Here is a 19,826-nt window from a genome sequence, read left to right as displayed (position 1 = left end):
AAACTTAAAATTCCAAACCGATTTTCTACTTGGTCTCCTCCTCATTTATCCCGGTGGGGTAGATTGGACACCATTAAGATGATGATTGTACCGCATGTCCTTTTTCTACTCTCTATGCTACCCTTAAAAATTCCCAATTATTACTTTACCCAAATTAACTCTATTTGTTCTAAATTTCTCTGGAATAATAAAAATGCTCATATTGCCTTAGCTAAATTAATTCGACTTAAAAATGAAGATGGTGTATGTTTCCCTAATTTTAAGTTATATCATATGGCTTTTTTATTTCAACAAGTTTATGCTTTAACTAGAGACCATCAAGACTCTCCTATATCTCGATGGATTATTTTTTAACATTCTTTACAACATGAGTTTTCTTTTCATTATGTGATTTTTATGTCTAACTGTACATTTATCTGGAACAAAAATGGTATTTTATATGTCCATCATTTAGTTTCTTATAATTCTGTTGTGCCTTTTGCTCAATTACAAGAACGTGATAACTTACCCAGCTCTTGTTCACATCAATATTCTCAACTATCGCATGTACTTTAGTCTTTCTTAGTAGCCACAAATTTTCTTCCAGAATCCACTCTGTTTAAACTTTGACACCCTTACATCACCTGTGATTCCACTCCTAAAGCATCCCTCATATATACGTTTTATCCACTCCTATTCCTAGTAGATTTAACTCCTCTGTTGAATTATTATGGGAACAAGACCTTTCTATATTGCTCTCTGTTTAGCAGTGGGATAAATTATGGCACAAATATTTCAGTACTTCTAAAGCTGCCAACATTACTCAATCCTTGTTTTTTGTGTATAATAGAGCTATCACTCCCACCTTCATTCATAAAATGAATATTTCTGCTTCACCCTTATGCTGGTCCTGTCTCTCTTCCAATTGTACTTCACTTCATCTCTTATACTACCGTCCTAAAGTACAATGTTTTGGGAAATATATTTGGTCCAAGTGTTTAATGATATTTCAATGTAGTATTCCATTATCAAGTCAAAATGTTTTTCTTGGTGCTACGTTGGATTTTTTCAGAGTCTTTTTCTAAAACCTATGCTATTTAACCTTTTCATTGTACTTGCTTTTAATGGTATAGTTACTTGTTGGAAAGATAATTCTACAATATGTTTGTTAACATGGAGGAATCTTATTTGCGATGAGCACATAAAATCTACTGTTTCTGCATCTTAGTTATCTCAGAAGATTAAATCTGATTTACTCTGGTTACCTTTCACTACTTTTTTGTCTTCTCTCTCCTTTTTATCCTAATTCCTACATTTTCTCTCTCTTATATTGTTTTGCTTTTCCTTTCTCTACCTCTTCTTTATTTCTCTCTTACCCTTTTTTCTTTTCTTTTCACCTTTTTTCCACCCTCCATCTCTTTTTCCTATAAAATCAAAAAACAGAATAGATAAATAAGCACCCTATTCGTTTTCTTTCATTTCACGATTAGATTGCATCTTATAGTGTTTCATCTCAATGGTATTTTTTCTTCATTTGTTTCTAAGCTATGTTGTATATTTCATTGTTTTTATCATTTTTTGATCAATGTAATGTTTTTATTCTTCTTCTTAATCCTAATAAAAATATTTTTGTTTTAAAAAGACTATCATCTACTTGAAGCAGCTGCAACCAAGGGGAAATGACACGTTGCATGGGTGCTGCAGTACACAATACACAACCAAAGCATGGGAGTCTTTTGAGTTGTCTATGCTTAGGTATTTGTACTGTAAGGTTCTGCCTCCATGCTGGACAGTGCAGACTCACCTCTGCAAAGTTGTGTTTTGTGCAAGGCAGGAATGCTTGTGTGTCAGCACAGGGGATGACACTAGCAGCAGGACAGTCTCTGTAGTTCTGCCCCTTCATTGTGTGTTCCCCTTGAGCAATGCAGCACAACACATTCAAACGTTGCACTGCTCTGCATGAACAATTTGCAAATCTAGTCATGATCTACAGATCATGTCAGCAGCAAGTGCTCAAGATACTGGTCAACCATGCTGAAATAAGATGCCTTTGAAATTTGGAACTAGTGCTATCATTGTTCAAAAAGGTTCTTAATTTGTTTTCCACAATGCTTAGTATTTAGCCCCATTCATTTTCTTAAAAACTACCTACTTTCTTGCACCTGGGTTTTTTTACTGGTACCTATGATTTCGAATTTCCTGTGCTTTCTCGTCATCTATAGTTATTATGATTAGCTGCTGTAGTTTGATCTGGATTGTTCTGCACTCTTAATTACCCACAAAAGAGTGCCTTGTATTGTTACTTCACTTTGAAGTTCATACTAGTATATTTCTGAGCCATATTTCAAGTGCCCTGAGTTGGTGTTTTTACTATTGAGTATTCCCTCTGCTGTCCTTCACATGAGAATGTACAGGTGTTTCATGCTTAGAGCAACCATTTCTTTAACCTCTGGGGCTTTCAGCCTTTCCCCCTGCTCCTTGTTTAATGTACCTAGTCATTAGAGAGTTGAGGCTTGATTTAGAGTTTGACTGGTGGATTAGTCTTTTAAAGAAGTGACTGATATCCTGTCAGCCTCACTGCCAGAGACATGGGATACAATCCATTTGTAATAGGGTGGATGGGATGTCTGACACATTTATGATGAAGCAACTCATCTGCCAAGCTCTAAATCAGGCCATTGTTTTCCTGGGGATGATTGAAATCACTTTTTATGCTCTTACTCCATTTAACAAGGGTGACGAATGGCGACCGTAAGCCTTCTTGAGGATTTCAACCTTTGTGCCTTTTGAGGGGAAGTCATTCCATCTCACCAGGTTTTTATGAAATTCCTTTACCCACACAACTTGCATTGCAGTTTGAGGCCCTTCTTACAAGAGTCCCAAGATTCCCAATAGTGCCAGTAAAATGCCTTAACAGCCGCTTTGGGAGTCAAAAGTGATGCCGAATTACTAACAGGCACATGCATCATCATAGGTTTTTGCGATTCCCAAATTGCGATTATTAAGGAATCGTAATTAAGGAATAGCAAAACCCTATGCATGTAGGAATCGCTAAAGAAATAGCGATTCCCACAAATTCCTTAATTGCGACTTGCAAATTGCGAGTCGCAATTAAGGAATGTCTGGAGGCCCATAGGAATGAATTGGAGATTGCGGGAGCAATTTGCAAGTACCAGTAGGTACTCGCAAATTGCTCCCGCAATTTCGATGGTGCAAGGGTGTCAAAATGACACCTCATTGCACCCATGTATGTTAACTCTGCACATATGTTGCATACACACATGCTCTAAGGGCATGTGTGTGCGCAACATGAAACTTAAAAAAATGCAAATAAGTGCATTTTTCTAAGTTTTCGCAAATTACCATGAAGTCCAGCTTCATGGTAATTTGCTCACACTAATAGCGAAAACGCTATTTTTAAAACTGTAATGCATTGCATTTAAGGAATCTCAATTAGGGATTCCTTAAATGCAATCGCTATTTAAGGAATCGCTATTTTGAGATTCCTTAAATAGCGATTTGTGCATTTGGGATGATGCATCCCAAATGCAGAAATACCGGTCGCGAAGGGGCAGATTCTGAGAATCTGCCCATTTGCGACCGGTTTTGTGCTTGATGCATGTGCCTGTATATCCAGTATCCCTGGGTTCAGTAAACTGGTAGGTGTTACAGGAGACAGGTAATATTCAGATCACTTTCTTCTGAGTAAAAAAAGAATGCAATTGGGAGTTTAAATGTGGGAAGTGGTGCAGAAAAACAGGTTCCTACAGGTTGTTCTACAAACATAGTATACTGGGCTGCAGGAGATCAAATTGAGATCTGTCATTAAAACATAACTTGGAGTAACCCATACCCTGTGCATGTGTTACACTGGGTGAGGAATTTCTGATTCTTAAAGCAGGTCCACCGATAATGAGAATGTTAATGTTGAAGTATCTGCATAAGCACATCCTTGACATGCAGAGATAGTCTGATGGCTCCTCCAAGACTTTTTAGCTTGTCCATAAAAATCCAAATACTTTGCTGCTACTGGATTAGAGTGTACACTTTACACAGCAACATTATGGTCAAAGCGATTGGTCAGATAGCATGAGGAATGATTTTCTGAAAAATATTGATGCTCACGCCTGACCTTTATATTGTTCTCATTTACATACCTACCTGGAAAATAGATCAATGTAAATTATGACACCTTCATCTAACCCCGCGTTTTCAACCTAAAGCATTTTCATCCTGGGTATACTTCTAATCTTGAAAGTGAAACTAAAAATCCCCACATTTAACCTATTATCTGTTAAAATTGCACACAATATGGGGCAACTTGACAGCCTTAAACATATTTAGCATTTCATACATTCAGTTGTCACTCTTAAAACCACCCTCAAAACGACTGCCATCATGCTATGGCAGATGTGTCAGCCTCAGAATTTAGGAAGCGAGGGATTGGTATTATTTAAAAGTCCCACTTGATACCTATTCCCATATAGGGCATGACTGACAAAGGGCATTACTGACCAATAGAGAGGGTGCTCTGGTTACCTTCACTCCCTGCAGAGGGTCCTGTTCACAATTTGAAGACTACAGGTACATGTCAAATTGACTGTCAAAGATGTTTAGGTGAAAATTGCACCACGGTTTGGACCTCTACAAATATCGCTTAACCATGTGTCCCATAACACACATGTTGTTTATTTAAAGCATCTAGAGAATACAGGGTTTGGGTTTTTGTGTGTTTCTTTTAACTAGGCTTAAATATAGAAACTATCGTTTAATTATGGGTGCTAATAACCAAATAGAAAATAGGGGCTTCCAATCTGTTTCCGGCTGCTTTAGTTGCTGAAGAGGATTTTTTGGTGAAGCCAGCAAAGTTGGAGCCAAGAATTAACTATTATCAGTAGACCGACAGTCACACTTGCCACCACTGTGACCCAGCACAAGGAATCACAGCCACAATCCTGGATCAGGCAACATGGCTTTCCATGTGCTGAATGAACCTACCCAGCATTTAGAAAATCACCACTATCTATGCTCGTAAAATCTAGAATAGGTGTATATTTGTGCCCCTTCTAGTGAATATGGTTAAAATGGGACTGCAGTGTACCTCTATGGTTTAGCTGTAGATATTTCACCTATGATTGTGGTCTACACAGAACAGTAAGCCCCCACTTTTACAGATGGTGAATTAACCTTTTGACTGCGCAACTATCTGTGCACTCCTTTGCCAGACACACTTTCTCCAAAGTTTGCTCAGATCTCATGCAAACATTGTAGGGTCATTTTCCTTGACATTTTGTGCCTCATATCCATGCCATATGAGTACCTTATTAGGGAATACTGTGCACATTTTTATGACATACATATATTGGTCAGTCAGGGGGTTAATATGGTCACAATTATGACTATTTATAGAGCCAGTAAAAAAGGTAAGCAATATACAGATTTGATTTGTGACCACCCTTGTGATCACAAATCCTCCATACAGATCAACGCCCATAAAGAGTTAGAAACTAACTTGATAATAACTTCCTCTGCTTTTACTTGTGTGTTGTAACTTGTTCTAACGATTGTAAATTTAATACAATTTGAATTAGGATATGAGGATTGATTCTGCAAACAGAATGGAGTTATTGTCACTCATTGTTTAATTGGTATAAATAAATAAATAAATACATGCAAGTTGTTCTTAGGAGTACACCACTTGAACTGCTGAATCCCTCTTTGTTTCACCACCCTACACTACCTATCATTTTATCTCTCTTGATTATTTTTCTTTCACTGGCTGCAATTTGACAGAGTTTAAAATTACCCTAAGGTGCCATCAACTGATATAATAAGCAAAAGACCAACTAATGCAATTCAAACCCCAAACATTGTAAATTTGTTGATTCTGAAAACTGAACAATGCAGCTTGAGTAATATTCTGTTTTCACTTTCTATCTGCAAAATAAACGCTAGAGTACCCCTGTAACTCACTATGAACTATCGTTACGGTGGTCCTTTTGTATAACATTTCAGTTTCAAATATTACTGTCGTCCTAAAATATTAATTATATGAAGTCCGATCCCAAGGCCAAAGTTGTTTTTCGTAAAATGTTAGCCTGTTGACTTATGTGTTAATCTGTAACACCTTTAAAACAAGTTGAATCATATAAGTCAAGAAGCAAGCTGAATAGGAGAAAGATCACTCTAGAAGTGACAATTTGATTGATCCAGTGGGATCACTCCCTAAACACAGTCCTTGGGGAGTACACTTTCAGTTGCCATCAGAGTAGCATGGTCATGTGCCCCCCCCCCCCCTTAGGTTGTGCAGCTGATTGTTGTTGATGCCAGAAAGTGGCTGTCAGTGTTGTCTAAGGTCTAATATTCTGTTTTTGGAACCCCACAACCTATAAGTTCTGAGCCCAGTTTTGGGTAAACATCTAAATCTGATTGTGAATCTGAATTTAAATCTGTAATCCCCCACATCTCCCAAAAACCCCAGTTAATGTAGATTCCAGCTTAGGGTTTTCAATATGAATACCAAAAAATACAAACAAACTCAAACGCTTGGTTTGACAGTTATATCAGGTATGGAACTGGCGAAGGTGTGTATGAAACTGTATATGGCAGTGGCTCCCAAACTTGTTAGAACCATGACCCACTTTTTAGAACAGCAAACTTTCACAAACCACCGACCTTTAATGGACAAGAGGCGGGTGATTTTTCAATGTAACTAAAGCATTGTGTGGCTGCGCATTGTTATTTGTAGACAGCACATTTTTGTAATTGCAATGGCAACTAAATTTGCACAGACACAGTTTTACTGAGAAAACTACATAGGACACAAATGATAATGTTTGTAAATCGGTTTTCTGTGAATATTATTTTTGCATCACAAGTAAGTGTCTTGATATATTTTGATCCTATTAACATCTCTGTCTCCAGCACATTTGAGACAACATCCTACATCATAGAATAATTCACTTTAAAACTTCTCTCACTTTGCAGTCAGGAAAAAAAAAGTAAACACCAATCCTCATGTTAAAAGAATAAAGCAGCCTGGCATTAGACCTCTGTCTTTGAATAACTGGCAGGTGTGACAATGGAAACACAGAATTTAAAGGCATCTTTATTTATTCTTCTGTCTTTCACGACCCACCAAACATCAGGTCATGATCTACCATTGGTAGGGGGACCCTAAGTTTGGGAAACACTGGTCTTTGGTCTTCATCAGAAGGCGACCTCTGTCAATGATTTAGATAAAGACACACTATGTGCCTGAGCAGAACCCTACTTCTGGAACATGGAAGAATCTGCATTACCAGCTTTCTCTAAATCAGGCATTTTGTCTTTTAATGTTTCCTGAAAGAAGAAATGCCATATACAGCTGAGGCACTGTTTCCCACTCAGTGAACACTGTCACATTCCTACAAAGCACATTAGTGTTCCTGGTGTATGAGCAATGCTGCCCACTGTAATTGCTTCCAACGTGAAAGGAGTGAGCAGATTGAAGTAGCATACAGACATCATGTCCGCTTGCATTACATTTTTGGGGAACCGCATTGCTGTGCTTGTAGGTTCAACGGCAATGTTAGAAACTAACGTCACTGCGAATCATGTCCAGGAATTTCGTAAATCGTGAACATTTTTTCAAGGTATGGAAACTACTTGGGCCATCCTTCCAGGTTCAGCAGTAATAACCATTCAGTAATTTTGGATGGAAAATTACTTTTATTGAGGCGAGTGCTAATTGTGTGATGCAGAAAAACTCTCCTCTTCCGAGTTTTCCCGTTTGGAAAACGAAATACTTGGGAAATTAGCGTTGTTCAGTGCTTAATTAAGATGAAAAAGGTGGTGGTGGTGTGTGTGGGGGTGATTTGTTATGAAAGTGGCATTGTCAAAGAAGCATAACTAGGAACTCTTTCTAGGCGAGGCCTATTAAAATAAAGGTGTGGCCTAAAACACTGCATATAAAATTCAATGCTTGACTTAGCATATCATTTAACTAGTATTTGGGTGCCAGTATGAGTATTTTTCGTTAGTACATCCAATATATGTTTTTTTTTTTTTTTAATGCATACAGCTAAAATACACCAGACAAATTCTCTTTATCAATGCATGTCAAACGTGATTTTCATTCACTATCAGATGAATTAGAAACAACAGTATTGTGTTGAACCATTAGATTCAACATTTTACAGTACTGTTACAGTTCTGAAAGTGTAAGTGTGAAAATAATCAGAAAATATTAGATTGGGACTTAAACTTCAGGAAGGTCTATGGAAGATAGGAAGTCCTTTTGAGAGTTTCAATCGCTTTCATTCTCCTCCTTACATCGCCTCAATCGAGGAAGGACCCCAAATCCTGGCTCTTCGACTGAACTGCAGAAACCTCCCCCCACCCCATCACCTTGAGACCCTAACGGGTGATTAGCTGCGCTTTACAAATAAACTTAATTGATTGATTGACATCACTTCCGCCTGCAATCTTGCACTATGCCTTAATCACTCACATGCTTTTTCACCAAAATCTCTCTTTTTAAAGTCTCAGCATCTGCATGTCCCACTTCATTAGGGCTGGACTGGAGGACAAACTCAGCCCCGGCTAAAACGTTCAAACCAGACCCACACTGCACAAGGCAGTGACTGGAACTGGTCGTAGGGTGGTGGCTGGGTCATAGCAGCCCATCCATGGTGGAAAGCAGCCCCTGACCTGCAGGCTTCTGGGGAACAGGCAGAGTGGCAGAGTAGCCAGTCCGGTCCTGCCCTCAGAATATCATGTATGGAGCACCTTGTATGGTATTACCACATTACTCAGATCAGTGATTGGGTGTAACCTATATTTCCATTGAGCTCAGAATGAGGGTGGTAGCTCCAATTTACCACTTTTTTTTTTAACAACACTGATTATAGCTTTATCAATAGTGTAAAACATCAACCCAATGACCAACAGTTGGAAGAACATTATCGTGACTTGGGTTATCCACCACAATGAGGTGCTGTCATTACATTCACTGCCCATGGATGCCAGAATTGCTGAGCCATTCTGAACTCATCATTCTCTCTACTTGATTTCCTAATCCCCTACTAGCTGGTGTGTTTTCCTATCTGCAAGAGCAGCAACCTCTAGTTTCAAAGGCCAGTTTAAAACAAATAACATTATTAAAAAAGTACCGGGTGAAAATATTCCATCGCCGGAGCCTCCTGGCCAGCCAATCATTTCTCTCATTTTCTTTAGCGTGACGTATTCCAAAAGTACAAAAACTGGAGCAATCTCATAGGTGAACCTGAAAAAAAGGAAGACATCTTAAACAGCGAAGATGTTTTGAATTGAGTAAAGAACAGATTCAGGTTTTCACATTACTTTGTAAAAACAGCAAAATTACGAAACACATTCATATTGAATATCAATCATTTGTTGTTGGAAAAAAATTGCAGAGTTGGTCTAAAGACTCAATCAGTTGTCTTGTCACCAGTTACAGTTCGCAATATTTTTAAATTGTTGACATTTTTCTTCTTAGTTCTCTGCACACGTTTGATTGGATTGCTGCTCTCCCTTTGTTGCCATAAAGTAAGAGGGGAAAGCTCAGTAATGGTAGCAGCTAGTGTATTGGTCACCTGTTGTCTGCTGAACAGTAAACTAACTTTCACATCTTATGCTTTAGAGAGGAAGTATTTCTTATTCAGGGTCAGATGCACCATAGTTTTGCGAATCACATTGCAGGTACAAAAAGGATTGTGACTTGCAAAACAGAGAGATGCAACCTTCAACAGGGGTCAAAGCTGTTACTAATGGGATTCTTGGTTGGCTGAGGTATGCACCCAGGCCAGGCAGAAACCACCACTGTAGTCAGGGTAAGCTAAGTACACACTGAAAGATAACCTGTGCTCACCCTCTGGTAGCTTGGCACCGAGCAGTCATGCTTATTTCAAGAGGCAATGTGTAAAGTATTTGTGCAACACACACAGTAACACAAAAGACTCCACACAGGTTTATGAAACTAGGTTATTATATTATAAACAAAACAAGACCAAAAGAACAAAAATTAAATGTATAGAAGTTGAGATATTGAATTTTAAAGGAATAAATGCAGTAAAGCGCTTAGAAGCAAGTAGCACTACAAAAGTTACTATAGGTCGCACTGGACCAGGATAAATCAAAGTTCGGGCTGACCTCGTTGAAGCGCAGGCTGGCTACAGGACACATACAGGCCCCAGTAAACGAAGTACCTTTCGTGGCCGCAAGCAACAAAATGTGTCGATCTTCTCCACACAGTAAAGGTGATGCATCAGTTCCAAATCATGCAGTTGAGTCGATTTGTTAAAGTTGAGCTTTGCGGTTGGGACCTCGGATCAGTGCTGCATCATCATCTAATCTCACAGTTGGGTCCCACGTAGACATCGAACTGCACAGGGCTGTCTCTGGATTGGCACTGCATCGGCATCAAAGGGCACTGCATCAGTTCCGATCGGTGCAGTGGTGATTTTATAGTAAAATAGCTGCAGAATTCACTACTGAGGCCCAGAACTAGAGAGGGCACCTCAGGCTAGGGTAGGACTCACAGATGGCAGAGTCCGGCAGCAACAGCAGCATTGCAAGAAATCTTTTGTCTCCCTGAGACTTCAGAAAACAGGAGAAAAGCCAACAAGCTCTTGGAGATCACTTGTAGAGAAGGCAGAGTCCAGCTCTCCGTCAGCAGAGTCAGGGAGCAGTAGGCAGCAGGGCAACATAAGACAAAAGCAGGCCTTTCAAGTACAAGTCTGTAGTCCAAAGGTGAGTCCTTTAAGCAGCACAGCAGTCCTACTGACAGAGGTTCAGTTCAAGATCCAGAAGTGTCTGATTTGAGGGGTCAGAGACCCAGTACTTATAACCAAAATTGCCTTTGATGTTGGGGGTGACTTCAAAGCAGCTCTCGGACATGCACAAGGATCCCTTTCAACCCAGTCCTGTCTGCCAAGCTATCTGTGGGGGTTAATCAGTCATTTGTGTGGGAATAGGACACAGCCTATTTAAGTGAAGTGTTACCCCTTCTCAGTGGCGGCTATGGACATTTGAAAGTGGTGCGGCGTAAACGTTTGTGGTGAGTGTCAGGTGTTGAGCAACCATAGTGAGCGAGCCCGACTGTCATAAATGAGGGACAGGGGGCTCTCCCCCAGAAAAGTTGTGAAAAAATTGTGGCCAAATGGTGCATCTTCAAGTATATTTGAAAAAAACAAGTAGGTTAATAAAGCAATTGTTAAAGTGTAGTTATGGCATCAATTAAGGGATGTTATATGATAATGACGTAGGGAACTGCTTATTCAGTATAACCAGAGAACTTCATAACAGTATTTGAGATAACAATGTTGAGTACCTCACAGATTTCTTTATTGATAGTGCTGTTTAGTGATACATATGTTTACATGACCTGATTTGTGATTGTGAAGTTCAGTCATAAACTACTAACTACAGGTTCATACCACCTACAGCAGCAGCACCATCGCTACACTAGGTAAAAATAAAAATCCTGCAACATCACGGTTCTGGCCTCAGCTCAGTCATGAATCATGATACATTTCTGCTGCACCAAGAACAAAAAAGCCACAGTGCAGAATAGAGTACATACAAATAAATAAATGTGAAAATGAAATAAATAATATCAACAGTACACGTCATGATATAAATAAATACATGTAATACAGCCCCTCTCTTACCTCCAGCACAGCTGGCAGGCAATCCATGGGGCATCATAATGCTAAAAAGCAACACCTCTAACTGTGCCGATGGCAAAATGTGGCAGCTGGCACAAAGCTGGCAACATTTGCTTCACAGTGACTAGTACTCACCAGGCCACATCCTCAAAGAAGTCAGGAGAGGAGCTCCTGGACAGTAGGAGTTGGGTGCAGGGGGTTAGGAGAGGAGCTCCCTGCCAGTGCAGATGTGGGGGATGGAGTTAGGGAAAACGTATCCTGGCAGTGGGAAGTCGAGGACTTGGCAATGCATTTCCTGAAAGTTGGAAGTGGTGGCTACGGGATTAGGAGAACAGTTTCCTTTCTGACCGTGGAACGGGGTAGGAGGAGCTTCCTTACAGGAGGAGATGTGTTAAGCAAGAGTGTATTGATAACGCAAGGGGTGTTAGGGAAGCTTCCTTTCAGTTGAAAGTGGGGGTGCATGGTGTAAGCAGAGCAGGAAGCAAAATGTGTGCAAAGAACCCCATTTGAGACACTACTGAGATGAACGAGAGTGGGTCAGTGGATCTCTCTACAGCTTGTCATGCGTGGCTGTGGGACCCTTGTAGGGCACATGTGGCGTTCATCAGCAGGAGCAGGTGCAGGCTTTTGCACCTTCTGTAGTATACACCTGCACATGTGCATGTCCATACGGTACAATACAGAGTGACCTGAGACCCTAACATGCCATCTCTGTGTGCTGTACACAGTGTGCAGTCACTGTCTCTAATGTACATGGAGTCTACATATCTGCCCAGTGCACGTAGAGAATGTCTTCTATAAACCCCCGCTAATTTCCCAGTCATTACAACATCTGAACTACCAATGTTGTTATGTGGCCCATAGAGGGTAATTACTCATTCGGCCGGAATTACAATGCACCCGGGACACACACGACACAACTATTTTTTTCTAGGAGACTCGATGACTGTGTTTTCTTTCTGAACTTGGTGGTAGAGAGCTGAAACGTGTGCTTCCCAGGTGCATAATTACATACTATTGCCTTGTTTTAAAGGCATAGCCATTATGTTTTGAGTTTATATAAGCCCAGAACTTCCTTGGATAATTTCTTTTGAAAATCTTGCAAATGTTAAATAAGGTGAGCCACTCTTTTTCCCTTTTTTTATGCTTAGACTCCCATACTTGTACAGCTTCCATAATACCAGCAACTGTCTCGAGGGTGGACTGACAGTACCAACTTGGATACCATGTGGCGAAGTGCGCCTGATAGTGACTAAATTCCAGAGCAGTGGAAAAAAAAGATTCTTTTGCACCAGGTAGTTCTGCAGCCCTTCACAAACACGCAGGAAAAGCTCAGGAATTCAACTTGAATGGGAGCATGTACTGCCAATGTGTTTGTCACAGATACAATCCCAGCTGAATGGAAGTTCACACAACTCCATCGCTGCGTTGCTTTAAGAAGTGCTTAATTAAGACGGCGGGATAGCTCCTTGAGCTGGACGTTTACAGCTGAGAAAATGAAGTGTTCTGAAGGTCATGTGTCAAGCTTGGCAGGTCAGGCACGGCATTGAATCATTATGAGGTCAGTAAACTGACTACCATAAAATAGGTAAAATATCTGTTATTTATTAAGCTTGGAAATGGCAGAAGAGTGGTACATAGCACTATTAAAAAGATTCTTTTTATCAAGTGCATAAAGAGCCTTTGAAGACATCAGCCAGCGTTGCTGCAAGCTAGTAGTGCAATGACATGAACTATTTATTATAAGACATCCAGACGGTCTCCACTACCAGCAGGGCCTGGCTAAAATTGGTCATGGGATTGGGATCTCCGCTTCTGTACTCCCCGAGCCTACCGATGCCAAACCAACGCTGGATACCCATTACCGGGGAGAAGATAGTGCAACGCACCCTCTCTCGGTTTGACATGACCACTATAGGGGACCTTTACATAGATGGCCAAGCTTTTTCTGTCTCCGATGGAGATAAGTTCAACGAGGCAACATTTATGGACAAATTTGTGCTTAGTCGACTATGTGCCACCTTGTGAGCCAAGCTCCCTGGCTTCCCCGTCGAACCTAGCCCGTTCACTCCCTTGTCCACAGTTATTAATAGCGTCACTGGGGCCCATCTGATTTCCGAACTATACAGGTCCTGCACAGAGATAATTCCTGTCAGCGATGCTAAAATACCGGCTGACTGGGAGGCATATCTAGGCCACCCAATTACTGATGACGAATGGACCGCGTGCTGCCAACAAACCAAGGAGGTCTCCCTGAATAGGCGCCACAAACTCATCCACTTTAAGTTCATCCGCAGAATTTACATTACACCTGAGAGGACACACAAAATAGACCCAGATAGACTCCACTGTTGCTTAAAATGTAAATCCCCACACACAGATTTTGCGCACCTGGCTTGGACCTGCTGCAAAATCAGCATGTATTGGACCGAAATACACCACTCACTAGGGGAAATGATAGGCCTAGACCTAGTCCCCACTCCGGAAGTGGCCTTATTAGGGTATGTGAAAAACATTCCAAAGGCAGTCAGGAAGTTTACAGCCCTGGGTTTACTACTGGTCAAAAGGGAAATAGCGCTAAAATGGGGGCAAAAGGCTGCACCGACGCGCAGAGACTGGCTAAAAAGTTTGGCATATTGCAACCTCAACTAACATGTATACGCCTCTACTTTGCCCAACACATCCCGACCACAAGACATTTGGGGCCCTCTCAAACAATACACTGCAATGGCACACTGGCAACCTTCCACTCGGATGGAAAATGGGCTGGTACCTGCGGGAATAGGTTGATCTGCTGTCACCTGCACAATACATACAGAACTGTGATATGTCAATTGTAAATATTTCCCGTATTGCGCATTAACTGCATTGCGGACAAAGACACTATTTCTATGGTTTACGAGAATGTATAATATGTGAATGATAATCCCAGGGAACTGACTATCTAACACACTGCGGAGATGAATATCATGTATTAAACAAAATACGCATTTGTACTGCCATAACTGACATTGAAATGGAGCTGGTGTACTATATTGTTTTTCATTGTGAAACTGGTAAATAAAGATTTTTTAAAAACTATTTATTGTAAGAACAACAAGACACCTGCAAAGAAGGCGATGGGAACCCACACATTCTGCACTGCAGGCAAGGGGGACAATGTAGTTTGATGCTTCTTTAAATTGTGTGTATGACTTGGTGTTTATGTCCCTGTGATGAAGACAGTTTAATTCTCTCTTTAAAAGCCTCATCGCTGGGGAATGGCACATGTTGGTGTTCCTACTTTGTGAGTGAGTCTGTGCTGTGCTTGTGCTAATGCTCCTACAGTAGGTGTGAATTAACCACCCTTTCTTTGGATGCTGAGATGCCTGTCGGACTGCTCCCTTGTTCTAACTGCGTATGCCATTGCGTCAGTAGTTACACCAGGATGCAAATGTCTCATTTGCTCTTATATACTATGTTAGTTTCAGATGCCCTTGCTGACCAGAACACTTGCTAAGATTTCAGCTGCTGTCGAGGCAGGCAAACCCTATTCCTGTAGCCATGATGAAGGCAAAGTCATCGCTGTCGAATGTCTTGATGATTTAAAATCAGAGTCTAATAAGGAGCACACACCACTATGTAGAGGTATATTCCAGAATACTTGCACTGTATATGGTGCCTTTAAACATGAGAGTGACTCTAAACACCGTCCGGATGATCCGTTCCAGAAGAGGAACATTTGTGAATTTGCGTGCATGTAAGTTGTGACCAGCTCAGCCTAGCCGCTGGTCCCACCCCGCACAACTCCTTAGCTAATGTAGACATAGGAGGATGGAGAGGGTTCTAAATTGAAAAAATGAAGAAAAAAAACACTTACTATCAGGCCGGCCACCTGGCTGGCTGCCGCCTCTTGGTCTGCTCGCCGCCACCACTTGCTCCTGGTCGCAGGAACAGGAAGCACTCAAGCTCCTGACTCGCCTAGCCCATCACAGCACTGCAATGCAGGGCTGTGATTGGTCTGTGTGCCGTGGATCGGCACTGAGATACGGAACGGGAGCCTGGGGCAATGCAGCCTGTGTGCAGAACAGGCAAAGTGCGCATGTCTGATTTGCGCACTTTGGAGTGGGCAAACCACTCCTCTCCTGCCCTGCTCTGGCAGCCCAGACCCGCCCGCACCAGGACTGAAAAACTGAAATGATAATATCGCTAGTTAATATCATTTTAGTTTTCTTTAATTACTGCTCACAGAGCAGTGGGGCGACGCTCCTCCGCCTTAGCGGGCGAACCGCCACTGCCCCAGAATGCAGATGTATGTAGAAGGGTACTCAGACACACATATCATTCCTGTATTATTGCTGTCTGTAGGGAATGCACAAGGTGTAGCTGTCACCCACCCCAGACAGGCATGTTAGGCACACAGAGCAGTAAGTGCAGAGAAATGTCCACTTTCCAAAAGTGGCATTTCTAAAACAATAATGGTAAATCCAACTTCGCCAGTAAGGAGGATTTCTCAATACCATTCTAAACATATGAAACATGAAAAAGCTACTCGTCTCTGATCAGGAATTACAGCTTAAAAGTGTATTAAGTAATTCCCAATGCTAGCCTTTTAGAGTAATTCCCAATGCTAGCCTTCAAGCCTCACAGTAGTGAAAAATGAAATAGGTTGCTTGTCACTACCTGGGCTTGTTAAACATAAACACACGTCCTACCTTTTAATTACCTGGCACCCAGTGCTTAGGGTTACTTAGGGCCTACCTTAGGGTTGACATATGTAATAAAAGAGGAGTTCAAGGCTTGGCAAGTGGTTTTAAATGCAAAGTCAAAGTGGCAGTAAACTACACACACAGCCACTGCAGTGGCAGGCCTGGCAGGCCTGAGACATGTTTGAAAAGGCTACTTATGTGGGTGGCACAATTAGTGCTACAGGCCCACTACCAGCATTTGAAGTATAGGCCCTGGGTTTATGTTATACCACTTTACAAGGGACTTACTAGTACATCAAATATGACAATCAGGTATACACCAATTTCATCATGTTTAGGGGAGAAGCATGTGCACTTGAATGAATGAACGAATTAATGAAATGGCATTTGTAGAGCACACGTCTACTCAGAGGAGTGTCCTAGTGCTAAAACGTTGTCTGTACACTAAGATTGGACAAATTGCTTCATTTGCTAAAAAGCCAGGTAGTTCCGAGGTGACCCAAAGTGTCAGCTGAATTTGATTCCAGTTTATGGCACGAGATAAGAGAAAGATCTTCCACCGATTCTAGCCAGGTGGATTTTAGGGTTGGTGGCTAGGTGACCTGAGGACGACCGTAATGACCTAGGAGAGACATAGGTAGACAGCCTTCTCCTAAGGTAGACTGCGCGATTTCCATGCAGAGCTTTATGCGCTAGGACCAGTGCTTTCAATAGGATCCTCTTTTTCACAGGCAGCCAGTACACAGCATCTATGTGTGGGGACAGACAAGTTCTCTGGGTGAGATTGAGAACTAGTCTAGCCGCCGCATTTTGACCCACTTGCACTGGTTAGCAGTGGTAAAGTGCTCAGAGTCCTAAGGTCAACGAAAAGAATCAGAAAAACACAGAGGCAAAAGGCAAAAAGTCTGGGGGAAAACCCCCCAAAGGATGGCAGGTGAAACAAAACAAAAGCCATGTGTGAAATATTGTGTAGTAAATCAATTGAATTTAAAATCAACATATTTTTTGTGATTCTCTACCAGTGATTGCTTATTTGCGAATCTCAATTGATATTTTCTAAGCTTGCTCATATGTTTCTATGTGCTAAATAACGCTAAGTGCAAACAAGTGGTAACCATCACAAAATATAAAAGGAGATGTTGTTTTATATTTTTTGCTTTAGAGTGGCTGCACTTTATGTGATGGCAAGAAAGGTTGAGGCTTTAGGCATTGCAGAAGAAGAAGAGATGCCAGAATTAGAGAATATATAGGACAGGATAACAATGCTAGATCAAACTGAGGACAATACTTATGCTAAGTACAGGCTGATAAGATTGATGATATATGACTTCATTGTGAAGTGAGACCTAGTATTCCATAGAAACACCCAAAGAGGTGCGCTATAAGCACACATGTGCTGGTCCTTTATTTATTGCACCTCACTGATTCAGAAACCTTTCAGGGGATTGTATCAACAGTGGGAGGTGTGTTACAAAGAAACATTTCCAGGTTTTTAGATAATCTGTTAATGCAATGTTGTCTATGATTAAAAGCTGTATTTATTTCCCAGTACACCACAGGTATTAGAAAAAAACAAGTTTGATTTTCATAGAAGTTCACATTTATGATAGGATGTGTGGGTGGAAAACTTTTTTACCCTCCCTCTCCGACAGAACTTCTTTATATGAATTGTAATAATCAACACTTCTTAAAGATACACATTGTTTATAACCTGACCACTAAATGTGTGAATAGATATCCTAGGTGTTCTTATATTTTATGCCAATTTTGACGCTTCAACTATCTAGCCAGAGCCAAACAATTACTCACGTTTCTACATCAAAAATGTATTAACATTGCATTAGACTTACTTTACTTTACTACTGTAGGTAACAAAGCTTTTGCTTTACATCTTTGGATACTTAACCCCGCACCTGAATGCAGTAATACCCAGAGAAGGGTGTTGCAAAATTGCACAGAGATACAACGTGCAACAGTGGAATATACGTTTTAACATCTAAAGAGCAGGTTCGAATTCCTACATAAAAAGTGGGGTGCACTGCAGTATTCTCCTGAAACATCATGCTTGATTGTTGGCTGTTGTGCTGTGTTACATAACATTGCCACAAGAAAAGGACTTCCCATTGAACAAAATAACAACAGCTCTGATGAAGATGAAGTCCCTACCCCTTCCCCTTTCAACCACAACATTCAACAGAGCTGTGAAAGGAAGACTAAGCAAGCTGAGGAACTCCTTTTAAGGCAAGACTAGTACAAATCACATTGATAAATAAATACACACTTACAATATTTGGTTTTGTAACCAGCACATCTGTTTATTAACATATACAATATAGAAAGAAGTATGAAGAATGGAGCATCCTTAATTTTTCAAATGAAAACAATAATGTCTAAGTGTGATAACACTTGTAGGAAAGTGCCCTTTTTTGGTGTGGTCACCCACACCTTTTGCCTGGTATTTGATTTGATTTCAATTAGAAGTGTAGTGGATTCCTGCTAACCAGATCCCCAGGGACAGATCTCTTTCCCATAAACTGTGCAATTTTACCCCAATCAGCAATACCTTTCGAACTTCCTGTAAGTCCCTAGTAAGTGGTACTCCAGGTACTTAGGGCAAGGAGGCTAAAGAGGGACTTAAGGGTTGCAGTACGAATTGTGCCATCCTAAAGGACCCCTCACCAAACACGTACAGACTGCCACTGCAGGCTATGTGTCTTGGTGCAGACAAAAGGGAAAACACCACATGACACACATCCCTGTGTGCCACGTTGTTAGAAATGGAGGTTTCTAATTGGCAGAGGTAGGTACCTTTGTCCAAATAGGGACCCTTGCTTTTAGTCAGGGTAAGGGGGACCCAAACTTTAGATAACCCCTGCTCCCCCCTGGGTAGCTTGGCACGAGCAGACAGACATCCCAAAGGCAATGTGTAAAGTATTTGTACTCAAAACACACAGTAATACAGTGATAGTACCACACCAGTTGGGGAAAATAAAGTATCTTTATCTAAACTCAACAAGACCAAAACGAAAAACATCCAACATACCTGTCATAAGAATATGACTTTAAAAAGTTTCAAGCAACAGGGTCCATAAAAAACTATGAATGGGTGTATACCAGACGACTAACGGGTTAAGAAACCTAGGTAATAAACCAAAGGCACCATTAGTAACCAAACCAGTAATCATAGCTAAAGGCAAAAAATGGCCGCGTATCAGGCTGCAAGCCTTACCGCGTATAGTAGTGTAGAACGTGACACTGGCCAAAGGAGAGGAGACTGGGTACTACTTTCACTTGTTGTATATGGTGGCCTGCAGAGCCCCTTAATCCTGGTGCACACACGACCATGATTAGCTAGATTACTACTGAGAGTTTCACTGACTGGTTTAAATTAGATTCCTTTGAGTGCATCACAGCTGCTTTTTTCACACAGTTGTTTAATTTTTCTGCCCTGCAGCTACAGTTGCACCACCCATTTATCTGTTTCATTTTT

The 19,826-nt window shown here is 41.0% G+C and overlaps 1 protein-coding gene across 1 annotated transcript in view; it reads right to left on the bottom strand.

Annotated features, from left to right (window-relative positions):
• GAD2 (glutamate decarboxylase 2) overlaps window positions 1–19,826 on the bottom strand; it is a 498,210-nt gene that overhangs the window by 349,101 nt on the left and 129,283 nt on the right. Inside the window, exon 6 of the mRNA XM_085631697.1 lies at window positions 9,132–9,244. Coding sequence (XP_085487823.1) covers window positions 9,132–9,244 — 113 coding nt within the window. The remainder of the gene's footprint in view (window positions 1–9,131; window positions 9,245–19,826) is intronic.

This window comes from Triturus cristatus, chromosome 10 (genome assembly GCF_964204655.1).
Source record: "Triturus cristatus chromosome 10, aTriCri1.1, whole genome shotgun sequence".
Lineage (NCBI taxonomy): Eukaryota > Metazoa > Chordata > Amphibia > Caudata > Salamandridae > Triturus > Triturus cristatus.
The sequence above is the reverse complement of the archived record's forward strand: the minus strand, read 5'-3'. Positions and strand labels throughout refer to the sequence as shown.